The following is a 21,337-nucleotide window of genomic DNA, read 5'->3' as shown; positions in this document are numbered from 1 at the left end:
TCAGCTAAGTATGTCAGCAAATTTGATCTCTTAAAGGGATATTGGCAAGTACCCCTTACCAAAAGAGCTTGTGAGATTGCTGCCTTTATAACTCCATCTGGTTTGTTCTCTTATACAGTGATGCCTTTCGGGTTGCGGAATGCTCCAGCCACCTTCCAGAGGCTGATGAATCGGGTGGTCTCAGGTCTGGAAGGGTGTGCCGTGTATTTGGACGACGTGGTCATCTACTCAGACTCTTGGGAGGAGCATGTCTGGAGAGTGCAAGCCCTGTTCGAAAGACTGGTGTGGGCCAGGTTGACTATCAATTTGGCAAAGTTTGAGTTTGCCAAAGCTACAGTCACATACCTAGGCAAGGTTGTTGGTCAGGGTGTTTGTCCCGTGGAAGCCAAGGTTCAGGCTGTGAAGCAGTTCCCACAGGCCTCCACAAAGAAAGAACTGATGCGCTTCCTGGGAATGGCGGGGTACTACCGTGCTTTCTGTAAAAACTTTTCGGTAGTAGTGTCCCCCCTGACCAATCTGTTGAAGGCCAAGGCTGAATTTATCTGGTCCACCCAGTGTCAAGAGGCATTTGATGCAGTTAAGGCTCTTTTGTGTTTGGCACCTGTGTTGGCAGCACCACATTTTGGGAAACCTTTCAAATTGCAGGTAGACGCCAGTCAAATCGGTGCTGGGGCTGTGCTTCTCCAGGAAAATGATGACAATGTTGAGTGTCCAGTCAGTTTATTTTCCCGGAAATGTAATAAGTATCAGCAAAACTATTCTGTAATTGAAAAGGAGGCTTTAGGTCTCATTTGGGCTTTACAGCACTTCGAGGTCTATGTTGGTTCTGGTTTAACCCCTTTAACTGTGTTCACTGACCACAACCCACTTGTTTTTCTGAAGTCCCTGCAAAATCCCAACCAGCGCCTGATGCGTTGGGCTTTGTTCTTGCAACCATTCAACCTCGATATTAGACACATTAGGGGTAAGGATAATATCATTGCTGATGCTCTGTCCCGTGCTCCTTTAGCCTAGTTTGTATTTTCTCTCTGCTGACCCCTGCGGGCTGTCTGCGCCTCTTTTCTCTTAAATTGCTCCCCAGGTACCAAGGCTGCTGAGTTTGAGGATGGACAGTCAGCTAGGGGACACAGGGCTACTGCTAGGAGCCGGGACTGGTATCTGTTTTTTTTTGGGGGGGGGGGGGGGGGGCTCATTTTAAGGAGGGCGGTGTCACGGCCCCTCTGCAGTGCAGGGGCGGTTCCTACTTCAGGAAGAGGAGGGTCGTTAGTGATTGGAGCTACCTGGGCTCAGGGTATTTAAAACTGCTTCACTAATCTCTCTCTCTCTCTCTCTCTCTCTCTCTCTCTCTCTCTCTCTCTCTCTCTCTCTCTCTTCCTCCTCCTCATTCCTTTTTCTTTGTTTAAAGTTAAGTTTCTGGTTTACAATAAAGAACCTTTTGATTGGCCTAAACCTGTTGTTCCATTCCCCTAATTTTTGCCACAGGCTATGAGCCGGCCTGTGACAAGTGTTTTCTTTACTGACATAATTTTCACTTGTCTAACCGCTTGCATGATGACGAGTTTCCGACTGGCCTATCTGGGTGATGTTTTTTCTCACCTGAATCTGAATGTAGGATTACAGGGATTCTCTGCAACTATATTCAATGTGCGGGACAAAATTGAGGCTATGATTAAGATGTTGGAGCTCTTCTCTGTCTGCTTTAACAAGGACAACACACAGTTCTTTCAATCACTGTATAATTTTGTGTGTGCAAATGAACACAAGCTTACGGACAATGTCAAATATGATTTAGCGAAGCACCGTGAGTGAATTGGGTGCATAATTACGCAGGTACTTTCCCGAAACCGACGACACAAACAACTGGATTCGTTATCGCTTTCATGCCCTGCCTCCAGTCCACTTACCGATATCTGAACAAGAGAGCCTCATCGAAATTGCAACAAGCATTTCTGTGAAAATTTAATTTAATCAGAAGCCACTGCCAGATTTCTGGATTGGGCTGCGCTCAGAGTATCCTGCCTAAGCAAATCGCGCTGTTAAAAAACTGATGCCCTTTGCAACTACATACCTGATGTGAGAGTGGGTTCTTGGCCCTCACTAGCATGAAAAACTAAATACGGGCACAGACTGTGCGTGGAAAATGATTTAAGACAGACTCTCTCCAATACAACCCAACATTTCAGAGTTATGTGCATCCATTCAAGCACACCCTTCTCATTAACCTGAGTTATTCACTATTTTCGATGAACAAATAAGGTTTTATATGTAAGATGGTTAAATAAAGGACAACATTATTGATTGTTATTATATTATTATTTGTGCCCTGGTCCTATAAGAACTCTTTTTCACTTCCTACGATCCGGGTTGTGACAAAAACTCACACTCATTCTTATGTTTAATAAATGTATCATGTAGTGTGTGTGGCAGGCTTACAATGATGGCAAACAACAATATTTGATAGTGCGCTGGCTATGGGGCCAGAGGCAGTACGCAGTTGGAGGTTGAATGTTTGAAGAGGTACGGGACTATAAAAAGTTTGGAAACCACTGCTCTAGTAGAATACCTGGCTTTTGCTTCGTCACACTCACAACCATAAGCTATTTTCTGTAATTAGCTCGCCATTAACTTAAATAATGATATTGTTGAGTTTCCTGTAATAATGAATGACAACTGTATACAGACATGTTGATAGACGTAGTATAAACCAGCCTTTATTCTTGAAATCTCTGGATGTTTAGTACACGACTGTATTCACTGTTTAGCACATGGCCTCACATGAATCCTGAAAGAGATGGGTGGGGCTGATGCTTAAGAGGGTGTGGAAGACGTTGAATGGATGTAGACAGAAGAGCTGGTGTGACAGGTGTAACAAAACATTCCACTGCCATTTTCTCTAAACTGGGGTTACACGTTAATCAACATCCAAAGTTTTCAACTTTCAAATGACTTTTCCATTGTTTCTCAACTGTCATGTATGATATACCATTTTCTAGCGCTAAGTCTACTTTTATTCAATGTTTAAAATACAATTTCATATTTTGCTACATAAGACTGAATCGAGCCGGTCGGTCACATATTTAATTTAGAGATTGTGTAATCAGGGGATTTCCAGCGTTCTGTTTGTAACACTCGGGTTGATGGTCACTAGACTAGAGGCTGTATGTTATGGATTAAACTCGTAACTGCTGATATGGTTGACACAAGACTGTAGGTACAAGGACAGAGGATACACTGATTACTATTGTATTGTGTGAAACACTGTGATTCTGTAGCAGCTGACAAAGTCACTGCCTTTTGACTTCCTACAAGCCTCTCGGGCTGGTATTTAAGGATAGGATACAAGGGTGTTTCCAGAGAAGGCCAGTTAGACATGTTCTCTGCTTCTGTGCTGGAGGTTACTCTCTGTTTAGTAAAACAAACAGATTTTTGATTGACTATCTGCGACTGCTCTTCTCTTTTCTTCACTTGGAACTTTCTATTACAACACCCCTCCGTCCTTTCAGGCGAGCCTGGATCTCAGTGAGAGAGGAAGGCCATCCTGTCTGTATCCCCAGGCTGAGCGCTCACACGCAGAAGGACGATGAGGAAAAGCTGGGTTCGAGGGCTGGCTTCTTTGCTGGCCATGGCCGCTGGAATACTCTACATCACATCCATTAAACGGGAGGTTCATTCTCATGGGGAAAGACTGCAGAGGGCCCATCAGGATGACTCGGTCAGGGGCCAGGACATGCTCAACAGGCTGGAGAAGATGGAGGCTCACATCGAGAAGCTGGGTGAGTATCAGTCTCCTTCATTTAAAAGTGCTGTGAAAAAGTATTGACCCCTGTCAGATTTCCTCTGTTTTTGCATATTTTTGATGCTGAATGTTATCAGATCTTCAACCAAAACCTAATATTAGATAAAGGGAACCTGAGTTTACAAATAATACAAAAAATGGACACTTGTTTTATTTACTTAATTAAGTTACGCAACACCAAATTCCTCAGTGTGAAAAAGTAATTGTACCCTTACTCACAATAACTGGGCTCCCGTGTGGCACAGCAGTCTAAGGCACTGCATCTCAGTGCAAGAGGCGTCACTGGTTTGAATCCAAGCTGTATCACATCCGGCCATGGTTGGGATTCCCATAGGGGGGTGCACAATTGGCCCAGCGCCGTCCGGGTTAGGCCGTCATTGTAAATAAGAATTTGTTCTTAACTGACTTGCCTAGTTAAATAAAGGTTAAATAAAATAAATGAGCCTGCACATGAGAAGTGACTCCAGTTCATGTAATGAGAGAGTTGACAATGGTAGTGGAGTGATGTGGTCATCACCTCTTAATCATGGAACAGGAGGGGACTTAGCTGTAAATATAATTACAGCTGTGCCATCATAGGTTTGGACAACTCTATGAAGTTAACTCTCAAAATTCATAAAGTCAAACACAGACTGCACATCTCGCCCACTTGACACATCAAAGTAGCTCAAGAAACGTTCTGGAATAAATCCCTGATCATCCACATACCTAATAACTGACAACTGCAAGAAGACTGGTGGCACCATAGGTCCCAGAGTGGTGGGGCAATTTATACCCCCTGGGGCCTGGAGTTGTTCCTTATATTCTAACCTAACTAGGAAAACTCTGGACCCTATAAAGTATGACAGTGATTAATCAGTTGTAAAAAGGTTTAATATGGGTTATGATGGGACCGGTTTTTCCTAATCAGGTCACATGGTTTAAAAAAACTCCTGAGAAAAACTCCTGTCAAATTGCAGCTACCTTATATTTGTTAATAGAAATTATATTTAGACTGGATTAGGAGGGGGGTTTACTCTACCCAGACACATAGACAACAACTGATAGACAACAGAACTCACAGGGCTGAGCTTGCTTTATGCATGTTTGCATCATGCAGGCCTATGCAGCTGTAGGCCTTATAAAACATTCATTCCAGTGAATCATATTCTCACTTTCCACACACTAGGTTCATTCTCTGATCCTAATTCTATGATTGGATGGACAACATGTCAGTTCCTATTGCTAAAGCTTTGATTGGTTGGAGGAAGTCCTACAGAAGTGGTCACAATCACCATGTATGTCTATGGAAGGAGGTGAGGCCTACGAGCCTCCTAGGTTTTGTATTGAATTCAATTTAGCCAGAGGAGGACGGAAGCTAGATGTCCTCCGGCTACACCATGGTGCTACCCCAGACAGTGCTTTTGAAGTAACTTTAGACCTTCATTGCAAAACAGTGTATTTGAATAAATTATTTGGTGACATATGAATATATTTAGTATAGTTTTATCTATAAAAGATAACTTTTTTAATGTTTAGAATGTTTTTATTTCTATGAAATTTCACTGAGGAGGATGGTCCTCCCCTTCCTCCTCTGAGAAGCCTCCACTGGTTAACATACTGTACATGCTGCCACTGTTAAATCCTTTATTTAATTGAGAACCAATTTGAGTCTAGCATGAGCCTACATCTAGAGTTGATCCCCCAAAAAGTTATTTCACACTTCACATGGATTATTGTGAAAGGGAATTTGTGACTTGTTCAGGAAACTAGGCGTATGTCACACGTCACTACTTCATAGGAGAGGCATTTGAAAGTAAACATGATTTTTTTATAACACTGTGTTTTATGGCAGAAATGCCTTCTGGAACGTGAACTTTCATGTGCGTTAATAACAAACTTGTATTCCATCCGTAAATACGAATAAAACATTTAAATTACGAGACTAGTTGGTTTAACCACGGAAAAAGCCAGGAACTTTCCTGCTAGCCATTATTGGCTGACTTAATGAATGGGCTGGACATTCCGGGAGGTAAATTTGGATTGGTGTGCCATGGAGAATGCTTCTGTCTATAACATAAACTGCTCAGTATGTGTTGATAGTCCTTTCTACCACGCTCTGTTTTTGAAAGATGCAACGTTAGCCATAGAGAACTACAAAAGTTTTGCTGCTTTTCTCAACAACATTGATGCCCTGAATTTAGCAGGCGTTATTGACAGATCAGTTGGAAAAAGTGATGGACTACTTTCTGCACACACCACAGTCAATATGAAATGAAATGACTTGACACAATGCTGGCCAAATAAAATGTAGCTGGTTCCAGTCTGCCGTGAATCGTTCATCCATATATACGAGTAAAAGTCATGCTACATTTTCAGATATTCTATGTTTCTAATTTTGTCAAAGTTGTTTTCATTGCAAGTTAAATCATACAGTTAGCTATCTAGCGAACGTTAGCTTGCTGGATCGCTAGCTAACGTTACGTGTGTGATCTGTGTTGAAATGTTATTCAAATCAGAAATCCCTTTGCATTGCTAGTTATAGCCTAGTTGTTAGCTTTAGCTACCTGCAGGTTCATACTACAGGTATGATAATGTGTGTATTGGTAGTAACATGAGTTGGGATTATCCGGTTCATTGTTTAGCTAGCTAGCTAGTTAGCTACATGTTTTTTAAATTTCTTTAAAAAAACATATTTCACCTTTATATAACCAGGTAGGCCAGTTGAGAACAAGATCTTATTTACAACTGCATCCTGGCGAAGATAAAGCAAAGCAGTGCGACAAAAAAAAGAACACAGAGTTACACATGGGATAAACAAACGTACAGTCAATTACACAATAGAAAAATCTGTGTACAATGTGTGCAAATGTAATAAGATTAGGCTGGACCACGCAGCCATAATACCGCTCAGGAAGGAGATGCGTTCTATCTCCTAGAGATGAACGTACTTTGGTGCGAAAAGTGCAAATCATTCCCAGAACAACAGCAAAGGACCATGTGAAGATGCTGGAGGAAACAGGTACAAAAGTATCTATATCCACAGTAAAACGACTCCTTTATCGACATAACCTGAAAGGGCGCTCAGTAAGGAAGAAGCCACTGCTCCAAAATCGCCATTAAAAAAAGCCAGACTACGGTTTGCAACTGCACATGGGGACAAAGATCGTACTTTTTGGAGAAATGTCCTCTGGTCTGATGAAACAAAAATAGAACTGTTTGGTCATAAGGGCCATTGTTATGTTTGGAGGAAAAAGGGGGCGGCTTGCAAGCCGAATAACACCATCCCAACCGTGAAGCACGGGGGTGGCAGCATCATGTTGTGGGGGTGCTTTGCTGCAGGATGACCTAGTGCACTTCACAAAATAGATGGCATCATGAAGCAGGAAAATTATGTGGATATATTGAAGCAACATCTCAAGACATCAGTCAGGAAGTTGAAGCTTGGTTGCAAATGGGTCTTCCAAATGGACAATGACCCCAAGCATACTTCCAAAGTTGTGGCAAAATGGCTTAAGGACAACAAAGTCAAGGTATTGGAGTGGCCATCACAAAGCCCTGACCTCAATCCCGTCAAACATTTGTGGGCAGAACTGAAAAAGCATGTGTGAGCAAGGAGGCCAAAAAACCTGACTCAGTTACACCAGCTCTGTCAGGAGGAATGGGCCAAAATTCACCCAACTTATTGTGGGAAGCTTGTGGAAGGCTACCCAAAACTTTTGACCCAAGTTAAACAATTTAAAGGCAATGATACCAAATACTAATTGAGTGAATGTGAACTTCTGACCCACTGGGAATTTGATGAAATAAATAAAACCTGAAATAAATCATTCTCTCTACTATTATTCTGACATTTTACATTCTTAAAATAAAGTGGTGATCCTAACTGACCTAAGACAGGGAATTTTTACTAGCATTAAATGTCATGAATTGTGAAAAACTGAGTATAAATGTATTTGGCTAAGGTGTATGTAAACTTCCAACTTGAACTGTATACAGAATGGTGTCGTCTGCGTAGAGGTGGATCAGAGAATCACCAGCAGCAAGAGCGACATCATTGATATATACAGAGAAAAGAGTCGGCCCAAGAATTGAACCCTATGGCTCCCCCATAGAGACTGCCAGAGGTCCAGACAACAGGCCCTCCGATTTGACACACTGAACTCTATCTGAGAAGTAGTTGGTGAACCAGGCGAGGCAGTCATTTGAGAAACCCAGGATATTGAGTCTGCCGATAAGAATGCGGTGATTGACAGAATCGAAAGCCTTGGCCAGGTCGATAAAGACGGCTGCACAGTACTGTTTCTTATCGATGGCGGTTATGATATCGTTTAGGACCTTGAGCGTGGCTGAGGTGCACCCATGACCAGCTCTGAAACCAGATTGCATAGTGGAGAAGGTACGGTGGGATTCGAAATGGTCGGTTTATCTGTTTGTTAACTTGGCTTTCGAAGACTTTAGAAAGGCAGGGCAGGATGGATATAGGTCTGTAACAGTTTGGGTCTAGAGTGTCTCCCCCTTTGAAGAGGGGGATGACCGCGTTAGCTTTACAATCTTTAGGGATCTCAGACGATACGAAAGAGAGGTTGAACAGGTTAGTAATAAGGGTTGCAACAATTTCGGCGGATAATTTTTTAAAAAGAGAGTCCAGATTGTCTAACCCAGCTGATTTGTAGGGGTCCAGATTTTGCAGCTCTTTCAGAACATCAGCTATCTGGATTTGGGTGAAGGAGAAGCGTTGTGCAGAGTTGTTGGCCGGGGTAGGGGTAGCCAGGTGGAAAGCATGGCCAACCGTAGAAAAAAGCTTATTGAAATTCTAGATTATCGTAGATTTATCGGAGGTGACAGTGTTTCCTAGCCTCAGTGCAGTGAGAAGCTGGGAGGAGGTGCTCTTATTCTCCATGGACTTTACAGTGTCCCAAACTTTTGGGGAATTAGTGCTACAGGATGCAAATTTCTGTTTGAAAAAGCTAGCCTTTGCTTTTCTAACTGACTGTGTATATTGGTTCCTGACTTCCCTGAAAAGTTGCATATCGCGGGGCCTATTCAATGCTAATGCTGTACACCACAGGATGTTTTTGTGCTGGTCAAGGTCAATAAAGTCTGGAGTGAACCAAGGGCTATATTTGCTCTTAGTTCTACATTTTTTGAAAGGGGCATGCTTATTTAAGATGGTGAGGAAAGCACTTTTAAAGAACAACCAGATGTCCTCTACTGACAGGATGAGGTCAATATCCTTCCAGGATACCCGGGCCAGTTCGATTAGAAAGGCCCGCCAGCTGAAATGTTTTAGGGAGCGTTTGACAGTGATGAGGGGTGGTCGTTTGACCGCGGACCCATAACGGACGCAGGCAATGAGGCAGTGATTGCTGAGATCCTGGTTGAAGACAGCAGAGGTGTATTTAGAGGGCAAGTTGGTCAGGATGATATCTATGAGGGTGCCCATGTTTACGGATTTAGGGTTGTACCTTGTAGGTTCCTTGAAATTTGTGTGAGATTGAGGGCATCTAGCTTAGGTTGTAGGATGGCAGGGGTGTTAAGCATATCCCAGTTTAGGTCACCTAACAGTACGAACTCTGAAGATAGATGGGTGGCAATCAATTCACATATGGTGTCCAGGGCACAGCTGGGGGCTGAGGGGGGTCTATAACAAGCGGCAACAGTGAGAGACTTATTTCTGGAAAGGTGGATTTTTAAAAGTAGAAGCTCGGACTGTTTGGGCACAGACCTGGAAAGCATGACAAAACTCTGCAGGCTATCGCTGCAGTAGATTGCAACTCCGCCCCCTTTGGCAGTTCTATCTTGACGGAAAATGTTTTAGTTGTGGATGGAAATTTCTGAATTTTTGGTGGCCTTCCTAAGCCAGGATTCAGACACGGCTAGGACATCAGGGTTGGCTGAGTGTGCTAAAGCAGTGAATAAAACAAACTTAAGGAGGAGGCTTCTGATGTTAACATGCATGAAACCAAGGCCTTTACTGTTACAGAAGTCAACAAATGAGAGCGCCTGGGGAATAGGTGTAGTGCTGGGGGCTACAGGGCCTGGGTTAACCTCTACATCACCAGAGGAACAGAAGAGGAGTAGGATAAGGGTACGGCTAAAGGCTATAAGAACTGGTCATCTAGTGCGTTGGGAACAGAAAATAAAAGGAGAAGATTTCTGGGCGTGGTAGAATAGATTCAGGGCATAATGTACAGACAAGGGTATGGTAGGGTGTGAGAACAGTGGAGGAAACCTAGGCATTGAGTGACAATGAGAGAGGTTGCATCTTTGGAGGCACCAGTTAAGCCTGGTGAGGTCTCCGCATGTGTGGGGGGTGGGACAAAAGAGCTATCTAAGGTATGTTGAGTGGGACTGGGGGCTCTACAGTGAAATAAAACAATAAGAACTAACCGAAATAGCAGGAGAAAAGGCATATTGACATTAGAGAGAGGCATAAAGCAATCACAGGTGTTGATCAGGAGAGCTAAGACAACAACGGGTACATGGCGATGAATGGGCAGAGAGGGTCAGTTAGGTACACACAGGACCTGAGTTCAAGGCTGGGGTTGATAAACAACATGAGGTACCATGTTAGTGAACAGTCCAGCAGGCATCAGCTGTGTAGCTGATTGATCATAGGGTCCAATGAGCAGCAATATGTGAGTCAGGGAGCCGTTTGGTAGTCGCTACTACGCTAGGCGAGCGGGAGCCATGACGTTCAGAAAGCTAGCGGGCCGGAGCTAGCAGATGGGTCTTCGGCGACATCGCAATGGAAAATCCTCAAGCCATATCGGACGATTACGTCAGCAGACCAGTCATGATGGATCAACGGGGCTCGGTGTCGACAATAAAGGGTCCAGGCCAATTGGCAAAAGAGGTATTGTAGCCCAAGAGTTAGCTGGTATACATTCGTCGGTCAGTCGGGAGATGGGCATAGCTCGAGGCTAGCTCAAGGCTAACTGGTTCTTGCTTCAGGACAGAGCGTTAGCCAGCAATAGCCACTCGATTGCAGCTAGCTAGCTGCGATGATCCAGTGTAATGGTCCAGAGCTTGCGGCAGGAATCCAGTGATGTGGTAGAGAAAAGCAGTCTGATATGCTTCGATATGCTCTGGGTTGATATCGCGCTGTGCAGACTGGCAGGTATTGACCGAGCTAAAGCTAGCTGGTGTCCGAGCTAAAGGTGAAGACCACTAGTAGTGGCTAACAATGACTACTAGCTAGTAGCTAGTTTGCTGGCTAGCCTCTGATGGAGGTTCCAGATAAAAAGTATAAAAATAGCAGATCTGTACCACATTGGGTGAGGCGGATTGCAGGAAAGTATATTTAGTTCTTAGATGGAAAGTTTGGAGCGAGCACTCGCACTACGCTTCACTCCACAGGTAATATTACACTTCACTACATTACAACGGTTTGATTTGTTTGATCCGAGCAATTCTTTTCTTAGCTAGCTACATAGCCGTCTTTGTATCAAAGATAATCGTGTAGCTTAGAGTAATTATCGAAGTTAGCTATCTTCGTCCTCCTAACGTAGTCATCACTGCTAGCTAGCTAGCTAGTCAACACTGCTAGCTAGCCAACCAGCCAACTTCCACCGACTAGCTGCACTATCTATTACATTACAACGGAACGACTTGACTAGTGTAGTGTTAGTAGTGTTAGTGAGCCAGCTACTTAGTTGTCTTTGCATCTAAGATAATTGTGTAGTTTAGAGTAATTATTAGTAAGTAGCCAGCCGCGACGCCAGACGTAGTCAACACACCTAGTCATCACTAATCCACTGCTAGCTAGCTAGCCAACAGCTAGCCAACCGTTACCGACTAGCAGCGCTGTAGATACCAATACTTTACAACGGAACGATTTGACTAGTGCAGTGTTGGCTAGCTCGCTACATAGTTGTCTTTGTCATAGCCTGATAATTGTGTAGTTTAGTAATTACCGAGGTTAGCTAGCCAGCTATTGCCGTCCCCCGCGACGCCATTTTTCCTAACCCAGCCAACTAGTAACACTAGAAACTAAAATACATTACAAAGGAACGTCTTGATTAGTGTTATGTTAGCTAGCTACAAAGTTGCTTTTGCATCATGACAAGGTGTAGTACTGAAACTATCGAGGTCACCTAGCCAGCTACACCTAGCCAGCTACACGGTCAAACAAAGTCAACAACGCAGCCACTGCTAGCTAGCCTACTCCACCAGCCAGCAGTACTGTATCATTTTCGTCATTTTAGTCAATAGATTTTCTGCAACGTAAGCTTAACTTTCTGAACATTCGAGACGTGTAGTCCACTTGTCATTCCAATCTCCTTTGCATTAGCGTAGCCTCTTCTGTAGCTTGTCAACTATGTGTCTGTCGATCCCGGTTCTCTCCACTCTGCACAGGCCATACAAACGCTTCACACCGCGTGGCCGCTGCCACTCTAACCTGGTGGTCCCAGCGCGCACGACCCACGTGGAGTTCCAGGTCTCCGGCAGCCTCTGGAACTGCCGGTCTGCGGCCAACAGGGCTGAGTTCATCTCAGCCTATGCTACCCTCCAGTCCCTAGACTTCCTGGCGCTGACGGAAACATGGATCACCACAGATAACACTGCTACTCCTACTGCTCTCTCCTCGTCTGGCCACGTGTTCTCGCATACCCCTAGAGCATCGAGCCAGCGGGGTGGTGGCACTGGAATCCTCATCTCTCCCAAGTGGACATTCTCTCTTTCTCCCCTGACCCATCTGTCTATCTCCTCATTTGAATTCCATGCTGTCACAGTTACCAGCCCTTTCAAGCTTAACATCCTCATCATTTATCGCCCTCCAGGTTCCCTTGGAGAGTTCATCAATGAGCTTGACGCCTTGATAAGTTCCTTCCCTGAGGATGGCTCACCTCTCACAGTTCTGGGTGACTTTAACCTCCCCACGTCTACCTTCGACTCATTCCTCTCTGCCTCCTTCTTTCCACTCCTCTCCTCTTTTGACCTCACCCTCTCACCTTCCCCCCCTACTCACAAGGCAGGCAATACGCTTGACCTCATCTTCACTAGATGCTGTTCTTCCACTAATCTCATTGCAACTCCTCTCCAAGTCTCCGACCACTACCTTGTATCCTTTTCCCTCTCGCTCTCATCAAAAACTTCTCACTCTGCCCCTACTCGGATGGTATTGCGCCGTCCCAACCTTCGCTCTCTCTCTCCTGCTACTCTCTCCTCTTCCATCCTATCATCTCTTCCCTCTGCTCAAACCTTCTCCAACCTATCTCCTGATTTTGCCTCCTCAACCCTCCTCTCCTCCCTCTCTGCATCCTTTGATTTTCTCTGTCCCCTATCCTCCAGGCCGGCTCGGTCCTCCCCTCCTGCTCCGTGGCTCGACGACTCACTGCGAGCTCACAGAACAGGGCTCCGGGCAGCCGAGCGGAAATGGAGGAAAACTCGCCTCCCTGCGGACCTCGCGTCCTTTCACTCCCTCCTCTCTACATTTTCCTCTTCTGTCTCTGCTGCTAAAGCCACTTTCTACCACTCTAAATTCCAAGCATCTGCCTCTAACCCTAGGATGCTCTTTGCTACCTTCTCCTCCCTCCTGAATCCTCCTCCCCCTCCCCCCCCTCCTCCCTCACTGCGGATGACTTCGTCAACCATTTTGAAAAGAAGGTTGACGACATCCGATCCTCGTTTGCTAAGTCAAGCGACACCGCTGGTCCTGCTCACACTGCCCTACCCTGTGCTTTGACCTCTTTCTCCCCTCTCTCTCCAGATGAAATCTCGCGTCTTGTGACGGCCGGCCGCCCAACAACCTGCCCACTTGACCCTATCCCCTCCTCTCTTCTCCAGACCATTTCCGGAGACCTTCTCCCCTACCTCACCTCGCTCATCAACTCATCCTTGACCGCTGGCTACGTCCCTTCCGTCTTCAAGAGAGCGAGAGTCGCACCCCTTCTGAAAAAACCTACACTCGATCCCTCCGATGTCAACAACTACAGACCAGTATCCCTTCTTTCTTTTCTCTCCAAAACTCTTGAACGTGCCGTCCTTGGCCAGCTCTCCTGCTATCTCTCTCAGAACGACCTTCTTGATCCTAATCAGTCAGGTTTCAAGACTGGGCATTCAACTGAGACTGCTCTTCTCTGTGTCACGGAGGCTCTCCGCACTGCTAAAGCTAACTCTCTCTCCTCTGCTCTCATCCTTCTAGACCTATCTGCTGCCTTTGATACTGTGAACCATCAGATCCTCCTCTCCACCCTCTCCGAGCTGGGCATCTCCGGCGCGGCCCACGCTTGGATTGCGTCCTACCTGACAGGTCGCTCCTACCAGGTGGCGTGGCGAGAAGCTGTCTCCGCACCACGTGCTCTCACCACTGGTGTCCCCCAGGGCTCTGTTCTAGGCCCTCTCCTATTCTCGCTATACACCAAGTCACTTGGCTCTGTCATATCCTCACACGGTCTCTCCTATCATTGCTATGCAGACGACACACAATTAATCTTCTCCTTTCCCCCTTCTGACAACCAGGTGGCGAATCGCATCTCTGCATGTCTGGCAGACATATCAGTGTGGATGACGGATCACCACCTCAAGCTGAACCTCGGCAAGACGGAGCTGCTCTTCCTCCCGGGGAAGGACTGCCCGTTCCATGATCTCGCCATCACGGTTGACAACTCCCTTGTGTCCTCCTCCCAGAGTGCTAAGAACCTTGGCGTGATCCTGGACAACACCCTGTCGTTCTCCACTAACATCAAGGCGGTGACCCGATCCTGTAGGTTCATGCTCTACAACATTCGCAGAGTACGACCCTGCCTCACACAGGAAGCGGCGCAGGTCCTAATCCAGGCACTTGTCATCTCCCGTCTGGATTACTGCAACTCGCTGTTGGCTGGGCTCCCTGCCTGTGCCATCAAACCCCTACAACTCATCCAGAACGCCGCAGCCCGTCTGGTGTTCAACCTTCCCAAGTTCTCTCACGTCACCCCGCTCCTCCGCTCTCTCCACTGGCTTCCAGTTGAAGCTCGCATCCGCTACAAGACCATGGTGCTTGCCTACGGAGCTGTGAGGGGAACGGCACCTCCGTACCTTCAGGCTCTGATCAGGCCCTACACCCAAACAAGGGCACTGCGTTCATCCACCTCTGGCCTGCTCGCCTCCCTACCTCTGAGGAAGCACAGTTCCCGCTCAGCCCAGTCAAAACTGTTCGCCGCTCTGGCACCCCAATGGTGGAACAATCTCCCTCACGATGCCAGGACAGCGGAGTCAATCACCACCTTCCGGAGACACCTGAAACCCCACCTCTTTAAGGAATACCTGGGATAGGATAAAGTAATCCTTCTAACCCCCCCCTTTAAAGGATTTAGATGCACTATTGTAAAGTGTTTGTTCAACTGGATATTATAGGTGAATGCACCAATTTGTAAGTCGCTCTGGATAAGAGCGTCTGCTAAATGACTTAAATGTAAATGTAAATGTAAATGAAAGTGAGATTAAAATATATACGAAAAAAAACGAAGAAAGACTATATACACAGGACAAGACAAACACACGTCCGACTGCTACGCCATCTTGGATTTAACAAGATGTATATACATGTCTAAACATGTTCACATGTCTAAACAAAAGACTCCACTTCGCCATATGATTGCATGACCCATCAAGATATCCAGGTGATTACGGCCATCTATTGTATTTCATGAACATGTTTACTGTACATGTCTAGACAATAGTGACCCATCCACTTAGCTAGATGTTGCTGGGGGGACTGGGGCCTCTACAGTTAAATAAAACAATAAGAACTATCCGAAATAGCAGGAGAAAAGGCATATTGACATTAGAGAGAGGCCTTTCCTTCACATGACCCATCAATTTAGTGTGTAAGCGTAATCTAAAAATTCCAAAAATGTATAACATATTTTTATGTGGACACTTTGTTTTTGTGTTTACCAGAGACGGTAATGTAAAGAACAACATGACCTGCATCAAAGTTAGATTAGGATATAGGCCAAGGACTAGATAAAGTGTATTTTTACCTAGAGTTTTTCATTATTATAGGCTAGTACTTTTTGTATTGAAATCTTTGGTTGTTTACTAAACTATACTCCGTTTAGCACGTCCTCACATGAGAATCCTTAAAGAGACGGGTGCGGCTAAGGCTTAAGAGGGTGTGAACATTGCTGAATAGGTGTAGGCAAAGAAGAGTTGTCTAGTAGATGTACCAAGGGCCATTTTCTTCCAAGTTGATCAACTTTCAATGCAGAATTACTTTTGCAATGTTCCTCAACTGCAGTGTATGATATACCATTTTCTAGCTCTGAGTCTCTACTTTAATCTAATGTAAAAAACACAATTAAAAATTTTACAACATAAAACTGAATTGAGGCGGTCGGTCACATTTATTGTCAATTAAATAAAGGGTTTAAATAAACAAATAAAGGATTAGCTAAAATCTATAAAATATGTCCAATAATAATTTTAGAATGTTCTTTAATCGTGCATACTGTTGTTTGTTGTACAAAATGTGTTCCATTTTGATCTAATTTGCCACATTGTTTACTTTTACAAATTTACAACAGTTACTTCAAGGTAATCCTCCAGGGCAGAACAAACCTTATTAATCAACTTTTTAAAAATCAAATGCAAACAGTAGTTATGTAAATTAGGTCATAATCTGTGTGTATCAAAAGGAGTGACTTTCATTGATTCTGGCAGCCTTAAACAATCTGAAATACACAGAAACAACCAATTAATGAGCAGCTGTCATGTGTGTCCACAGTGAAGTCAGTCAACAACGGGATCAGTCTGAAAGAGGGGCAGGCTGTGAAGGCTACCAAGGTCAAGAAGGAGAGGAAGGTGGTGAAGAAGTTGTACCCCAACTCAGCTCTGTTTACAAGCTGGGGTGATGAGCTCTCAGAGGAGGAGCAGAAAGAGGCAGAGAGGCTGTTTCAGATGTATGGATACAACGCCTTCCTAAGTGACAGACTACCCCTGAACAGGGAACTCCCTGATACCCGCGATCCTAAGTAAATCCTTTTCCTCATCTCTCTGCCACCTCTACACAAAAAAATGATGGATAACTCAAGACTTCTGAATTCTAACCAGTCTGTTCCATTGCGGTCATTCAAGGTCAATTCCATCTCCAGCACTTTTAATGCAATTTGACGAACGACATTGAAATGGACTAACTTTAAGAGTGAAACAGCAGTTTTGGTGAAGTGAATGAATGATATGAGGTAGACCAAATGTTTTTGTTGTGCCTGTCAGGTGTGCTAATCACCAGTACCCCCATGACCTGCCCACCATCAGCGTGGTGTTGATCTACTTGGACGAGGCCCTGTCAATCATCAAGAGAGCCGTCCGCAGCATCATAGACAAGACCCCCCAACGCCTGCTCAAAGACATCATACTGGTGGATGACCACAGCTCCAATGGTTCGCCTAATTTGTCAAGGCTCTCCGCATAGAAACATTTGAAAGTATATTTGAACTCAAGTGTGGCTTTTCAAGCATTGTTGATTTGTGATTTGCAAGTGTCTGCTTTCCCAGAGGACCTAAAGGAGAAGCTGGATGCCTACATCAGCTTCATCCATGAAGAGCGTCCGGGCCTGGTGAAGAGAGTGAGACACCTGGAGCAGCTCGGCCTCACACAGGCCCGCCTCTCAGGGTGGAGGGAAGCTGAAGGAGACGTGGTGGCCATCTTGGATGTCCACATAGAAGTCCACGTGGAATGGTAGTCTGAATGGTTTATATTATAAAGACACTCAGTGATATTTTTTTCTCTTTTAACACAATGTTAAAGTCTCCTTTAACACAATGTTTTCACTCTGTGTGTCTGTGAACAGGGCAGAGCCTCTGTTAGCTCGGATAAAGGAGGACCGCACGGTGGTGTTGTCACCGGTGTTTGACAAAGTCCATTTCGATGACTTGAGAGTCACACGTTATTTGCCGAGTGCAAATGCCTTTGACTGGGCCCTGTGGTGTATGTACGAGTCCTTCAGACCTGAGTGGTATGACTTAAAAGATGAGTCACAGCCAGGAAAGTGAGTTGTTTGTGATTTCATCATCGGATGACAGTCCTGTTTCACAAGTCTGTTTGAATAGGTGATAAGCAAAGCACAGCTTTGGGAGGAAAATCTTACCTAATATTTACACCTGTATTGTTATTTTGCGTTATCTATTCATTAAAATGAATGTCACATCTCCCATTTTAGAAATGACCATGATTTGTTGTGTATGTTTGTCAGGAGCCCCTCCATTATGGGCATACTAGTGGTTGATCGCCTGTTCTTTGGGGAAATTGGTGCTCTGGATGGTGGTATGAAGATCTATGGAGGTGAAAATGTTGAACTGGGCATCCGGGTAAGCCCCTCTGCTACAGTTTATGAATGAATGTTAGAAATCAAAGCAGACTTGTGTTTGCAGAATTGCTTTCTGTTCTTGAGTCGTTCAGTTTGAACAAACCAATCTACGTCCAACATCCAGACACTTCAGTCCATATCTATAAACTCGTCCTTGTCTCTTGGTGTTTGGTGTGTCTAGGTGTGGCTGTGTGGTGGAAGTGTCGAGGTCATACCTTGTTCTAAAATAGCCCACATCGAGAGGGCCCATAAACCCTATCTCCCAGACCTGAGCATTACAATGAAGAGGAATGCTCTGAGAGTGGCTGAGGTCTGGATGGATGAATACAAACATAATGTCAACGTCGCCTGGAACCTCCCACTGAAGGTACTGTACACAAGAAACTTTTCAAAAAGTAGGTTTTGTTCAGCTGCTCCTATGGAATAACAATCACTGCTGTTATGCATGCTTTGTGTTTAAAAATAAGTAGACTAGACAGTCAATATTCTAAAAATGGTCTATTACTCAATGCCATAATAAAGATCATAGGATCTATGTAAAATTATGGCGTTAAGCCATCATTAAGTGGATAATAGGTGGATTGCTCACGTACCCTGCGCTTCTGATTTAGATATCTTCCTCTTTCTCGCCACAGGATCATGGCATAGACATTGGGGATGTTTCAGAGAGGAAGAAGTTAAGAAAGAGTCTGAACTGCAAACCCTTCCAGTGGTATCTGGACAATGTGTATCCAATGTTAGACCCCCTGGGTGACTTGCTTGGTTATGGAGCTGTGAGTGATGCTAAAATGTTTTTGTTGTTCTGGAATGTTCTGGAACTCACCAACTATGTTTGGTGCATGGCATTATTTTTTCAATAGGATGCAGGGTCATAAATCCAACTCATTATCAGGATAGGAATTTGCACTTTTATAACTGTTTAATCTGTGTCCATAAAATCAACAGCTGGTCAATGACCTGAATATGGATCTCTGTATTGATCAAGGCCCAGTTCCGGGGAACACACCTATTTTACATGGATGCCATTATTTTTATCCACAGGTTTGTAGAATCATTGCTTAGTATTTCAGAATTTAACTAATGGTATATATAATATGGTCCATCCCATAGCAGAGCCGGGATTCAACCCATACCACAATGCAAAGTACTGTCAATACCACAGATACAGAAAAGTCAAAATATCTATCCTCTCTGTCTAGAACTGTTATTATCGAGCCAGCGGGGAGATCTACATTGGAGGCATCAAGTTTCACAAGTACAACAGTAATCGCTGTCTGATGGACATTGGCACTCAAACCCCAGGACTGTATGAGTGCAACGAGGCCAAGCAGAAGGGATTCCACATGCTCTGGGAATTTCAACAGGTAAGCACTCCAACATGAAATTGGGAAATTGATGCTTATAAACTGTTGGTAACATGGGAGATGTCTTTGACTTTAGTGTGATGTACAGTGGAATGTTTGCTGTGTTTTACAGGGAAATGCCATCCAGAACAGGCAGACAAAGAGATGTCTGGAGATTGCCATTGGGGAGGACACTTACTACCAGCTCATCATTCAGGAGTGCAGTGGGCAGCACTGGTTAATACGGAATGTGATAAAAGACTTCTGATACACTGAGATAGTTAGGCCTACTGTACCAGAGACAATACAGAAGGACTATAGGAGTTATGCTGCGATCATAAGCATGTGGGAAGGTGGTATTTACCACATACGATTGTTAAAAATCCACTTGAACACCCCTCCAACTGGTAATTACCAGTGGGAAACTCGTCTATCATCCCTGAGCTCCGACATCTCCCAGATGCTGACCTCACCTACTAAGGAAATTACCTTTTCAACAGCATTTTCAATTGTTAAATGCAACAACAAAATATTATTTACACAAAGTTTTTGAACACTATAATTTTTGTACAAACATGATAGCTGTACTTTTAGTTTATGGTTGACACAGCTTGTTGGCCATTAGCCAATCTGAGTTTCTCAACGAGTTCAAAGCACGTGAATACATCCAACTGATATTTACGACTTCACAACTGGTAATTACCACCTTCCCACTTCTTTATGAACACAGCATTATCGTTACGCTTTGAAAAGCCAATCAGTGGTCAGCAGTGAGATGACTGTGTGATCTTAGTGAGCTGCTGGTTGGACATAGCTTCATGGGGACAGATGTACAGTTTCTTCACAGAATGTGGAATGCTATTGAGCTGTGTTCTTCTTGGTCCTGAATGTAAATGCAGAGAAATAATAAATATGATTCCTGTATGTACACTCATTTGTGGTTTGTTACTGATTCACTGTAGATTTTCACCAAAGAGGGTCAAAGAATAGTTTTCTGCATTGACATCATATAGAGCTGAGTTGACATCAGTGTAGTTTTGAAGTCCTGTCCTCGACTGCTCTATGAGCTCTCAGAGATGAACTTATCCCATGGATGGTCGGCCCTCTCTCTTACAGCTCTGGTGGAAGGGAGTTATACAGTGCATTCGGAAAGTATTCAGACCCCTTTACTTTTTCCACATTGTTAAGACACTAAATGCCCTTTGCAACCACATACCTGATGTGAGAGTGGGTTCTCGGCCCTCACTAGCATGAAAAACTAAATACGGGCACAGACTGTGCGTGGAAAATGATTTAAGACATACTCTCTCCAATACAGAGGTATGTGCATCCTTTCAAGCACACCCTTCTCATTAACCTGTGGTGAGTTATTCACAATTTTCGATGAACTAATAAGGTTTTATATGTAAGATGGTTAAATAAAGCGCAAAATGATTGATTGTTATTATATTATTATTTGTGCCCTGGTCCTATAAGAGCTCTTTGTCACTTCCCACAAGCCGGGTTGTGACAAAAACTCACACTCATTCTTATGTTTAATAAATGTATTGTGCAGTGTGTGTATGGCAGGCTTACAATGATGGCAAAAAAACTACATTTTAGAGTGCGCTGACCCTGGGGCCAGAGGCAGTACGCAGCTGGAGGTTGAATGTTTTAAGGGGTATGGGACTATATAACGTTTGGGATCCACTGCTCTAGTCGAGTGCCATGCTTTTGTTTCTACACACTCACAACCATAACCTATTTTCTGTAATTAGCTCGCCATTAACTTAAATAATGATCTTGTTGTGAGTTTCCTGTAATAATGAATGACAACTGTATACAGACATGTTGATAGACGTAGTATAAACCAGCCTTTAGTCTTGAAATCTCTGGATGTTTAGTACACGACTGTATTCACTGTTTAGCACATGGCCTCACATG

The 21,337-nt window shown here is 44.3% G+C and overlaps 1 protein-coding gene across 1 annotated transcript; it reads left to right on the top strand.

Moving 5' to 3' along the window:
• Nucleotides 1–3,159: 3,159 nt before the first annotated feature.
• LOC115179969 (probable polypeptide N-acetylgalactosaminyltransferase 8) lies at nt 3,160–20,348 on the top strand. The gene is made up of 11 exons (XM_029741790.1): nt 3,160–3,773; nt 16,491–16,737; nt 16,979–17,145; nt 17,260–17,443; nt 17,556–17,753; nt 17,958–18,072; nt 18,253–18,438; nt 18,707–18,844; nt 19,017–19,112; nt 19,271–19,435; nt 19,548–20,348. The coding sequence occupies exons 1-11, from the start codon at nt 3,581–3,583 to the stop codon at nt 19,680–19,682; spliced, it is 1,824 nt and encodes a 607-aa protein (XP_029597650.1). The 5' UTR covers nt 3,160–3,580; the 3' UTR covers nt 19,683–20,348.
• The last annotated feature ends 989 nt before the right edge of the window (nt 20,349–21,337 follow it).

This window comes from Salmo trutta, chromosome 40 (assembly GCF_901001165.1).
Source record: "Salmo trutta chromosome 40, fSalTru1.1, whole genome shotgun sequence".
Classification (NCBI taxonomy): Eukaryota; Metazoa; Chordata; class Actinopteri; order Salmoniformes; family Salmonidae; genus Salmo; species Salmo trutta.
Note: the sequence above shows the minus strand (reverse complement) of the source record. Positions and strands in the feature narration are given on the sequence as shown.

Excerpts from the sequence above, each read along its gene's own strand:
- LOC115179969 (XM_029741790.1), top strand. The coding sequence starts at position 3,581 with ATGAGGAAAAGCTGGGTTCGAGGGCTGGCTTCTTTGCTGGCCATGGCC. Across the intron at positions 17,146-17,259 it reads GGATGACCACAGCTCCAATG|AGGACCTAAAGGAGAAGCTG; the intron begins GTTCGCCTAATT and ends CTGCTTTCCCAG. Across the intron at positions 17,754-17,957 it reads GATGAGTCACAGCCAGGAAA|GAGCCCCTCCATTATGGGCA; the intron begins GTGAGTTGTTTG and ends TATGTTTGTCAG.